We start from the raw sequence: 11,960 nt of genomic DNA on the forward strand, positions 1-11,960 counted from the left end.
ATACAGACCCGGGATGTTTTGGTCCTGAAATAACGACTCATTTCATAAACCACTTCATTTTATAGCTGAGGAGCCCAAGCCTTTAAAGGATGACTTGCCTAAAGTGTTGGCATCAGATCTGAGTTTCTAGTTTAGTGGCAAACCATACTTTAAATGCATGCATAAGAAAGGAATTAAAAGCTGACTCTTGTAAAACAAATAATTATCTTTGTTTTGGTTTGACTTATAAATACAGTTTCATATATATGTATAAAATTTTCTTTAAAATAGTTAGAATACTAATAGAACGATGATTCAATTGAATAATGTTACCAGAAGTTTCACAGGGATTTATTTTGAAATTACATTTTTGGCATTTTATGCAAAAATAGGCAAATGTATTAAAATACAAAGTTAAACAAATAATACATTCTTTCAACCGTAGGAGAGATATAGTCAGAACCCAGAATAACATTTAAAATAGTTTGCCATAATACATAAGCCACTCAAATATTAACAAGCTTTCTGGAATCTATGCTAAAAATTAACCACCTTGTAATGATCCAGTCCTTCTTCCCTGCTCAATTGTTAATACATACAATGAAATTTCTTAGCAAAATATAATCCAGAGGCACCATCCGACCTGAGATCTCAGATTCTAACATGTTATGGCTTTTAATATGAATACCAGTATAACCAGAATTTAAACAAATTATGGCAAATAAGTTAAAACATATATATTTTAACATCTATAGGCTTTATTAGGTGTTCCTTACACAGTCATCTGGTATGTTTAAAGAGTGAGCAATCATATAAAAGGAAATACGGTCAAAACCGATTGAAGTAATAAAATCCTGAAACTAAATAACATCTCATAATTCATTGCACAGCATATATTAGATTTCATTACATCAGTATATAGCTTAGTAGTAAATCCTCCTGATGGCCATAAACCTCTAAGGTGTTGTCAACTTGAAAAATGAAAGGGAAGGAGTTGGTGGGGGCAGAGAATGGACAAATCTACAGGAGTGCTGGTGCAGTGCACCTCTGAGTAGGAAAGTTGTAGTGTATCACCACCTAGTGGCTGAATTTAGTACCTCACTCTAATAAAGGGACCTTTTTCCTGTTGTGTCGTCTTTCACCCTTTAACTGTATTCATCTCTGCGACTGTGGTTCCTAATATTCACGTCGCTCAAATGGGTAAATCCATTTGCATTTCACCCACCAGGCTGTCAAGGATTTGGTTAAGGTTTTATGCTTACCTAACCTTTGAATTCTATTTTGGTTATTTTCAAAGTCACGCAGTGGGGATGCCTATATTAACAAGATACCATCGTTTGTGAATAGAGAATTATTACGGCTATAGGAATTTGGGGCTTTGGCCCAGTTTTTATTCTTATTACTGAACCTTTTAGTAAGTCAGAATAGTGCTTACTGTGTGCCAAGAACTGTTCTAAGAGCTTGACATACAATGAAGTCAGTTAATTTTCACAACAACCCTTAAAGTAGGTTATCATTAGCCCCATTTTAGGGCTGAGGAAACTGAGCCACAGAGTTTAAACCATATTCCTAAAATTACCCGGTAAGTGAATGGATTCAGATCTGGGCCGTCTAACCCAGAATTGGCTCTGACCAATTCTACTATTCTGTCTACAGGATGATGAGCCACCAGCAATGTATGGGATTCAAATTTATTTGAAAAGATCTGAGAAAAGAAAGAAATTGGAGCACTGAAACACTGGGAGGTCCTTGGTTGTCTGAGAATTTCTCTTAGTTACCTAGTTAGGTCTAATAGGGAAGCATCACGACAGAAGTAAATCAACAGACCCTTAAGCAAACAGTCCCTTAACATGAGCATCTACCTACACCTTCCCGTTGCTCTGTGATTTGCAATACTGCTCCAAAAGTGTAATTCAGATTACAAAGTAAAATCACAAATCTTACAAAAATACTGAACATGTTAAAGAACTGCTCTTATCATGATCAAAACCATTATCAAATGAGGATCTAGGCAACTTGGACAGACCACAAAAAAACTGACAAGAATGACTTCGGGATAGATGTTTCGAGTATCAAAGAGAAGATAGGTCTTAGGGAATTTAATGAGGCTTCCTAATATTTTAGCAAACTTTTAAAGACACGATGTACTCGTTGCAAAAGTCAAACGTGTTGGTCAAAATCTTATCACACTCCGTGGAAAAAATGCCAAATGCCAAATGTACACACCCGCCTTTGATTCTGTTTTAGGCATTTTAACTACAGTCATGCCTCCTTTTATTGGGCTTCACAGATACCGTGTTTTTTACAAATTGAAGGTTTGCGGCAGCCCTGTATCCAGCAAGTCGATTGGCGCCATTTTCCCAACTGCATTTGGAACTTCATGTCTCTGTCACATTTTGGCAGTTCTCGAAATACGTCAAACTTTATTATTATTATTGTGTCTGTTATGGCGATCAGTGATTTCTGATGTTATTACAGCTTGCTGAATGTATACACTGGTTTTTATAGACACAATGCTACTGTACACTTAATTGCAGTTATAAACGTAACTTTTATATGCAGTGGGAAACCAAAAACTTCAAGTGACTCACTTTATTTTGGTATTTCCTTCATTGTGGTGGTCTAGAACTGAACCTGCAGTATCTCTCTATAACACAAAACTTGTTTTTCACATTCTGTTGCTTTGTTCTTCAAGGTAAGACCCCAATCAGACGTCCGCGCCACACAGAGCAGTGGCTTGTGGGACACTGTGTAGACTGCAGGTTCCACACAGCTCCTTCCCCACTCGCTGTGGTTCCATGTCCTTGCTCCCACCAAAAAAACCTTTTCAGAATTTAGGGGTGGGAATGATGGCATTATTGAATGGTTCTAATTTATATTAAAAAATTAGACTATAGCCTTAAAACTTTTAAATATTATTACTATCCAATGCTTATTATAGACTTTAATAATCATTTCCAAAGTGGAAAGTCACTGGGATCTGGGAAGAAAGTATGATCTGTCTTTATATTTTTGACTATTTCTCTAATGTCTGTTTTTTATTTTCTAATACACATATTAGCACAGGAGCACATATATATAACTTATACAGATTCATATTGGGGTTGTATACATAATTTTTTTTTTAAAGATAGGATGCAAAAGCAATTATATTTGGACAACAGTGGTTGAAAAAAGGCTGTTTCCCAATCCTAGCAAACTAAGGGATGAATCCTCTCTCCTTTCGTTCAGTAACTTTTGAAGTCTGAGAGCCAATCTGCTTGTGCTGTTTGCTTCAGGTAAAATAAACTCACTGGTGCTTGTTTCTTGCTCTATTCCATCCTTGCAAGGGAGGCCCTGTTGGGGCTTCTAAGTATCTTGCTAACAATCCAGATGTGACCATTCTACTTAAACTGATTCAAGTGGCTTCTCTGGGCTCCAGGAGGCAGTTAACCACTAACTGAAAAAATATCTTACAAGTTTGGAAAAAACTGTAACAGATAAGTAAATACAGTAGTTACTCAGAATAAGGTTTAGAATTCCAAAACTCCAACAATTATAATAGAGATTTATTTAAAGTAATACATTTACAGCCCAGATAGTTCTACATTGGACATTTCAGGTTTAACCAACTTCATAAAAATACTTCAGGATAGCTGCATCCAGATTTAGACTACATGATTATTTCTTTGCCCATTCTTCTCTCTCTTTTCTTTCCCGAATAACCTCTTTCAGATATGGTTCAAGGTAGAATTTATCCTAAAGAATGAATAAAAGAAAAATATTATATGCTACCATTACATACTGATATACCCCCAATACTCAATAGGTCTTAAACAACAAAAGAAATCTATCAAAATTAATTTCCAACTTAAGAAAATGTATTCTCAAGCAGACTAAAAACTGCCTGCTTTTCTAAACTGTAAAAACCCATAAAGAGACTGTAATAAGCTACTCTGATAAGTTATTAGAGAGAAGACTGTCAGAAAAGAAAAAGGAATGAGTCTATAAGCTTTGGCCTAGCTTCAATGCAGTTCAGGGGGTGAGGGTTTGCTTCACAGCGTCCTTCCCAGGAGCCAGAAGGCCACTCAATGGGCCGATCACATGAACACCACCATTTTTTCATCCGAGCAGAAAGCAGAGTGTAGAGGGAGAACAATGGCCTGGGAGGCAGAAGACCTGGATTCTAGTCCTGGATCTCTATATCAGCGGCCTGCTTAATGATTCTGGAAGTCACTTCATCTCTAAGTCGCAATGTGTTTACCTCTAAAATGGAACTAACACTTGCTCTACTAACCTCACCAGACTGTCATAAGGATTTTGATTTGACACAACTTTAAGAACTCTAAAGCACTATACAAACGAATGTGTTCTCTGTTTCTAATACTCAATTCTTCATGGCTAACATTATCAGATACAAAAGAGCTGTTCTACCTCCTCATATTTTGTCCACTGCTCTTTAGGCAAGATCTGCTGGCTCATGGTCAGGTCCAGTGCTCTCTTAATGCGAAACACCCTGTCATTATAAACGTTCTCAGGAAGCCTTTTTATGGCTTCTTTTACATCGTCATTCTCATATATTGTATCATCTCGCATTAAGCCTATGATAAAAAACAAGAGAGTAAGATTGAATATGCATCTCAAAAATAAGGAATTTCTAAAAAATGAGTAAAATTATGACTTGTAACCTAAGTCATTAACTTAACCTGGGTGGTAATATGAAGAGTTAGGTATCATGGAAACTCAATTCATGTCACACACAATAATGGGTTATTTAATGGATTATTTCTTAAATGGTACTGTGGAAACAATATGAGTCTTTTAAAATCTACTGCCACAAAATTCACATTTTATCTATAGCAATTTTAAAATCATTTAAAATGTCTAGTTTGTTTTTAAACACATATCAATAGACTATATCTCTACTTTCTTATACTTTAATTCTGAGATCAAGGTATTAAAGAAGCTTAAAATGATAGTGTACTAAGGAAGCAGTAACATTTAATGATGCTTCCCTCACGCTTCAATTACAAAAGATGAAGTTCATGGCAAAGTAAAAAGTTCTAAAAAATAGTTCAGGCATCAAATAACTGTAAAGATGTCAGACAATTTTAACATTTGAAAAACCTCTACTTTCAAAGTTCATACAACTTAAATTTTAAAATGATAAGCGGAGGAGTTGAGAGAGGGAACATATAATGAGGAAAATGTTCTGCTACCATATTTCAAGAACATAAATCATTTCCAGCTCATACATTTGAGACAATTCCATCCCTCTCTTCTCATAATAATAAAAAGGAAATGGATTTAACAATAAAATGTGACCTAATTTTAAGATTTCTGGTGCACACAGGTGCAATTAGTTAACGTATTTTGGGGATCCATAACTCTTGCAAAAGCACTACTCTCAGAAAAAGAAAAAAAAAAAAACAGAAGCACAAATACTCACCCAGTTTATTGAACCCGGCAGCATTGTAATACCATTTTCGAAGACCCTCCAGCCATCTGCTTGATGCTGCAACTGATATTGTCACACTGTTAACTGCTAACAGTTCACTTATATAGTACCTAAGCAACCAGGTAAAAAATGCCAACACAGGAAGGAAGTTCTTTTCAAAGCATATACCCTATGTATTGCAGATAAAAATAGCTTATTCCATCTATGAGCAAAAGTATTGCAGGCCAAAAAATTGGGCAGTTAAGTCATGGGGGAAAAAGGATAAACTCAAACACTTAACGTACTGAAGATCTGTAGGTACAATAAGTCCCTCGATATCCTCAGGGGATTGATTCCAGGACCCCCCTCAGATATCAAAATCCGAGAGGCTCAAGTCCCCTATATAAAATGGTGTAGTGTTTGCATATAACCTAAGCACATCTTCCTGTATACTTTAAATAATCTCTGGATTACTTATAATACAATGTAAATGCTATGTGAATAGTTGTAAATCCGAAATAAATGCTATGTAAATAGTTGCCTGAGAGCAACAAATTCAAGTTTTGCTTTTTTAAACTTTGTGGAACTTTTCCCCCAAATATCTTCCATCAGGAGGTTGGCTGGATCCTTGAATGTGGAACCTGTGGATACGGAGGGCCACTCCAGCTTCTCAAAGTCAAGCATCCCATTCCTTTTTGTCCCCCTGCTACCATCAGAATTGAGGGGTGGGGGATGAAAAAGAAACTGGGAACTTCTCCATCATTTGTAGTTTCAGAAATAGGTTACAGGAAATAACTGTAAACTTTTCAAGGGAGTTGGAGTTGTATGAAAAGATGAGACTTCAGCATACATTGGCAAATCTAAATGACCCCCATCCTCCAAAATTTTTATTCTACATTATCTTTATTTCACTTGGCTACTCTCTTTAAAAATATATGTATTTCTAGGAGGGTTTTGATACCATTAGTCAGTCATTTAATATTAATATGGACTAGTAAAAGAAGTACATTCTCCTACTCCCAAGCCACTAACTTTCCACCGAGGGAATGCATATTTGAAAATGGATGAGGAAAAACAGGTAATGTTAAAACTCTCTGGGGAACAGGACTGAGCAGGATGGGTTACCCAGTAGGACCTAAGGGCAACATGATAGGGCCTGATGTTTACAGGAGACACGTGGTACAGAAGGGGAGGTATGGCAAGTTTAAATTTTCTTTTAAAGTTTTGTCTTAGGGTTAGCCCCTTACCAAAGAAGGAAAACAAACTCTCCTTTTACTTCAACCCCTCCTTAGTACATCACAGCTTTGGTAAATCTCCTTGGAAATGAAGCACCATGTATATCGTTATTTCTGGAAAGACAACTACCAAAGAGTCAACAATATACAAACATACTTATAGGACATAAATTATTTGTAAACATATTTACCAGTGATGGTAATAATGATTACTATTCATTGAACACTCACTGTGTGCTAGGCACTATTCTATCTGCTTTACCACCATTAGCTAGAGTTATTTACAACACGCCTATCCTTGCAGAAGAGGAATAAGGCTTACATAAATTATCCCATCCAAGATCAAAGGCAGCTAGTAATAGGGCTGAGGCCAGGTCTATCTAGTTTCCAAACACAGGTCAGAAGCAGAACGCCTACAGTATTTGTCAAGTTAATGAAATAATGAATTCTTAAATTTCTCCCCCACTCCCCAAAAGCTCAATGTCATTTAGGTTAACGAATTTTTCTGGCAATCTGATGTTTCCTAATAGCTTCACAATTGCTGGGGGCAGGGAAGGAACCAACGTTTTTTTTAAAGCTATTCCAATTTATACCGCCAGAGGGCAGGGATTGGCAAAAAAAAAAAACCAAAAACAACCCACACACAGGGAAAACTGTACTTTTTTCACGTTCTATTTTAAGTATTCCGGTAATTTCTGCATCCTATTCCATAATAAATACATTTGTCCCCGTGCCTGGAATAAATACAAATTTCTCCAAATCCACAGATCAAGTTGACGTTCCAGATAAGCCAAGGTTAAACTGAAGTTTCGCTGTAACCCTTGCTCAGCTGCCTCTAATTCCCAGTTTGAGAAGCGCGAGAGGTGGAACGAGATTGAGATTTCCAATCCTACTTCCTCCGGTCACTTCGCCTCGGTTATCTCACCAGCCGAAAAGGGAAACTAGCACCATCTTCCTCGCACTGGCAGGAGAGTTTATCGAGCTAAGAACGCACATGACAGCGCTTGGCTCACAGTAAGCACTCAGTTCACTTGGGTTGAAAGTCAGCCACTAATTATCTCCCCTGAACTCTTCTAAGGCCGACGGGAAGGGCTGCTGAGCTCTAGCAGGCCGGAACGCCAGTGCTGTGGGAGACACCGCGGGCACCTTCACCAACAGCGGGTCCCATCCCCAAACGAGCCGGGCCTGGAGACAGCAGGGGGGTGAGGCCAAGGCCTCCTTCAGGCGGCCTGGAGCCACCGCCTTCCCTTTTGCCGCAAACCTGGCCATTTAGAAAGAGCAGAGGAAGAAGAGCAAATTGCTGCGAGAATAGAAGTTTGAGCACGGCGATGCCCGCCAAGCAGGACACCGCTCACTTACCGGCTGGCCTACTCGCCATTTTAACCCGAGACAGAAGCGTTGCTTGCTGGGTAAGTCCTAGAGGTCGCGCAAGGCCCAGTACGCAGGCGTGTTACGTCAACGTCGCGAGGAGGGGCGGGGGTGGGAGAGCGAGAGGGTGCACGCGCAGGCGCAGTTCTGGCGGCCGGCGTTGGCACCTGCCCCGCGCCCGTCTTCGCAAGAATTACAGCAATCCCATAGGCTTGGACCCGCCCCCGGTTCCAAGAGGCATTCCATGTGACCAGATGGAAAAAGCACTAGGCAAGGAATTAGGACACCCGGTCTTCAGCCTGGTTCTGTTGCTGACGAGCTCGAAGAGCTTGGGCAGCATAAATTGAGCCCTTTGTGACAAGCAACACGCTAAGCGTTTTATGGACATATTTTCATTTAATTCCAAACCTATATGATAAATACTATGATTGTACCCATTGTAGAGAAGAGGAAACTGAGGCTCAGAAAGGTTGCATAAATTGTCCAAGAGCACACAAGCTAGGAAGAATCCGGATTCATCTTCCAGAATCTGAGAATCCAGATAAAACTTCGGCACTCCTTAATTCTACGGCTATATGCTACACCACTAATCCAGGAGACACTAACCCTCTCTCACCTTGTTTCTCCAGGTGAAGTTCTACCTCAAGCCATTATAGTGGAAGGTCAGTTGAAAAAAAATTTTAATATTAAATCTGAGATGTATAGCAGAATTCAAATGCAATTTTAAGATCAAAGTACATTTTTAAGGTCTCAGTCCCAACATGTTAAGTCTAAGCTATAAAAACCTAGGGACAGCAATATCACAAACTGTTGAGGGAGGAGAATTTTACTAAAGGATGCAGAACAAAATTATTGGTTAGTGGGTGAGGCAGGGAGAGGGGACAAGCCAGACTCCCTCTTTACACCTTGCATCAAAATAAACTCCAGGTGTATTAAAGAGATTTAAAAGTTGGAAAAAAAAAACACTCTAGGGACAGAAAACAATCCAAGTTAGGATGACTGATGCTTATGCAGTTACTGATGAACTTCTGCAACCACTACTGTCTGGGTCAGCTCAGTCTATGGTAACAAAATACTGTAGACTGAGTAGCTTAAAAAACAAATTTATTTTCTCACAGTTCTGGAGGTTAGAAGCATAAGATCAAGATGCCAGCATGGTCAGTTTTAGTTGAGAACTCTTTCCCTGTGGCTTGTAGAGGGCTGCCTTCTTACTGTGTCCTCCCATGGTAGAGAGCCAGCAAGCTCTTTTGTGTCCCTTACAAGGACACTAATACCATCACGAAAGCCCCACCTTTATGACTTTATCTAAACCTGTATTATCTCTCAAAGGCCCCATCCAAATGCCATTACATTGAGGGTTAGAGCTTCATTACATGAATTTGGGGGTTGGGGGGGGTCACAATTCAGTCCAGAGCAACTACCCACCAATATCTACTTCTGTTTTCTTCCATCCTAAGCTGAGACCTGGGACAGTATAGAATGGCTAATTGTAAATCTAATTGTAAATCCAAAAGGTTTAATGGTCTTAGTCACATTCCAATTCTAAAATTCTGTTGCCTTCTGCCTTTTTCTTTTTCTCTCTGCCACCACAAATTCTCAATATTACTCAGCGTTATATGCAGTACTAAAAAGTGATGAATGGCTGCTCCCAGACTACACTAGACAAAGTGAAGTTGGAAGATATGAAGAAATGCAGTACATTTGTAAGTTGGCACATCACCTTACAAGAATTACTCAGTAGGGACTTCCCTGGTGGCGCAGTGGTGAAGAATCCGCCTGCCAGTGCAGGGGACATGGGTTCGAGCCCTGGTCTGGGGACATCCCACATGCCGCAGAGCAGCTAAGCCCGTGCACAACTACTGAGCCTGCACTCTAAAGCCTGTGAGCCACAACTTCTGAGCTCGAGTGCCACAACTACTGAAGCTCACGCGCCTAGAGCCCGTGCTCTACAACAAGCCACCACAATGAGAAGCCTGTGCAGTGCAACAAAGAGTAGCCCCCGCTCGCCGCAACTAGAGAAAGCCTGCACGCAGCAATGAAGACCCAACGCAGCCAAAATAAATAAATTTTAAAGAAATTATTAAATTAAATAAAAAAGTACTCAGTAAACTCTTCTCCCTCCCTCCTTACCCTTCAAGTTTCAGTTTTCTGGTTACAGGGTGAAGGTGGCAAGAAAAGGAAGACCTTGTCAAGGGATTATACCCAGGACTGTCACAAAATCCAGCTCCTACAGGCATTAAGCCTAGAGAGCCTGGATGTTTGCTGGTAGCCATTAGTGTTGATTCAAAAATTATTTTTGGTTTTCCTTCTGGCATATGGCAGGATTGCACTTCTCTGCCCCCTTAAAGCTAGGCATGGCCATGTGATGCTTTGGCCAAGAAAAATGTGAGACTTTTTTTTTTTTTTTTTTTTTTTTTTTGCGGTACGCGGGCCTTTCACTGCTGTGGCCTCTCCCGTTGCGGAGCACAGGCTCCGGACGCGCAGGCTCAGCGGCCATGGCTCACGGGCCCAGCCGCTCCACGGCATGTGGGATCTTCCCGGACCGGGGCACGAACCTGCGTCCCCTGCATCGGCAGGCGGACTCTCAACCACTGCGCCACCAGGGAAGCCCCTGTGAGATGTTTTTAAGAGCAGTTTTTCACATTCCTTTCCCCTTCCATAGACTGGCTACATTTCAGACATGGTGGAAGCGCCATCAACCTCTGCCACTCAGATGACGTGGAGCAGAAATTTTTTGGCCCCAAGTTGGACATGTATGAAATAAAAACTTCTGGGGTTTTAGGGCTGTTCATTACAGCAGCACAGCTAGCCTGTTCTGAGTGGGTTGTTAATAAAGGCAAAATGAGGTTCTGAGCCATAGGAAGACTAGGCAGGATGGTTCCATGCTTTGCCTCCTGGTTGAACCTTCTTCCTTGTTCCCTGTGTATTGATCTCATCCATTAGAGAACTCCATGAAGGCACACATCCATGCCACACTCAACACTGTATTCTAGGAACTCAAATGTCTGTTGAGCGAATGAACAAAATACGCCAACAGGAAGGCCCTGACCAATTATGAATTTAGTTTCTCACAAGGTTTCAGGATATCTAGGCACACAAAACCCCAATGCACACAAACTTCCCCCAAAGTTAGTGGTTTAAAACTTTGTTTCTCCAAGTTGTGAATTCGGCCGGGTAGCTCTGCTCCGTGTGGTATCTTCTGAGGCTGGAATATCCAAGAGGGCCTCTTCACTCCCTTACCTGGTGCCCAGGTGGCAGAGCCGGAATAGCTGAGGTTTGGTCAGGAGTCTTGTTCCACCTCATTTCTCCAAGAGTCACCAGACCTCTTTCCATCCTGGCTCAGGGTTCCAAGAGGACAAGCACAGATGCACAAGTGTCCCATGAAGCAGAGCACTCAGCATGGGAGGGGGCTACAGTGCGAGCGCAGATACCAGGTGTGGCTCCTTGGAGGCCACCAGTGTTAACAGTCTACTCAATCTCGTGATCCTAAGGCAGATAAGTGAAGCCAGGATGCCTCACCTTACAAATAAAGAATCAGACGCACGGGTTAAATCATTTGCCCAGGATTACATGTCTAAATGGTAAATGGAAAATACAAAAAAGCGTTCATGCTTCAAATCTTCACACACTGGCAAAAAGTCAAAGGCTTGTTATGGCCTTTTACTATGTCTCACTGCTCACCTTCAAACAACTTTCCTCCCTATCCCTTTTCCTTTCCTGATTCTCAGTAGCCAGCTGTGGGCAACTTTGACTATCTTTGCTCAGAAACATAACAGTGTAGATAATCCCAAATCGAATGTGTTCTGTAGCATAATCTAAGTGAGTAGTAGATATTAGATGGATAATATAGCCTGCCCCAGAAACTCCTAACACTTCAAAGAAAATAGAGCTGTCTTGTGATGAAACCCCTTTAAAAGACTTTGAAAATAAAAAGGAAAATCTTCTACTGTTCTCATCTTCAC

General features: G+C 40.4%; 1 protein-coding gene across 4 annotated transcripts; it reads right to left on the reverse strand.

Annotated features, from left to right (window-relative positions):
* Positions 1-303: 303 nt before the first annotated feature.
* Positions 304-8,078, reverse strand: LOC116742539 (cytochrome b-c1 complex subunit 7). 4 transcript variants are annotated; one of them, XR_004346506.1, is made up of 5 exons: positions 7,990-8,016; positions 6,643-6,744; positions 5,408-5,479; positions 4,393-4,559; positions 304-3,717 (listed from the first exon to the last, which is right to left on the reverse strand). XR_004346506.1 is itself a non-coding variant. In XM_032610257.1 (4 exons), exons 1-4 carry the CDS (start codon positions 8,006-8,008, stop codon positions 3,640-3,642), a joined length of 336 nt encoding a protein of 111 aa, XP_032466148.1. In that variant the 5' UTR covers positions 8,009-8,078; the 3' UTR covers positions 718-3,639. The 4 variants fall into 4 exon arrangements, 2 of the variants coding, with proteins under 2 accessions (XP_032466148.1, XP_032466149.1); XR_004346507.1 differs by having other exon boundaries at positions 718-3,717; positions 6,643-6,711; positions 7,990-8,020; XM_032610257.1 differs by lacking the exon at positions 6,643-6,744 and having other exon boundaries at positions 718-3,717; positions 7,990-8,078.
* Between the last annotated feature and the right edge of the window lie 3,882 nt (positions 8,079-11,960).

Source organism: Phocoena sinus, chromosome 17, assembly GCF_008692025.1.
Source record: "Phocoena sinus isolate mPhoSin1 chromosome 17, mPhoSin1.pri, whole genome shotgun sequence".
Lineage (NCBI taxonomy): Eukaryota > Metazoa > Chordata > Mammalia > Artiodactyla > Phocoenidae > Phocoena > Phocoena sinus.

What these genes read in the sequence shown, in the direction of transcription:
- LOC116742539 (XM_032610257.1), bottom strand. An exon ending in TGCCGGGTTCAATAAACTGG is followed by an intron (nt 4,560 to 5,407) that starts GTGAGTATTTGT and finishes TTTTTATCATAG; the next exon opens with GCTTAATGCGAGATGATACA. An exon ending in AGTGGACAAAATATGAGGAG is followed by an intron (nt 3,718 to 4,392) that starts GTAGAACAGCTC and finishes TTCATTCTTTAG; the next exon opens with GATAAATTCTACCTTGAACC.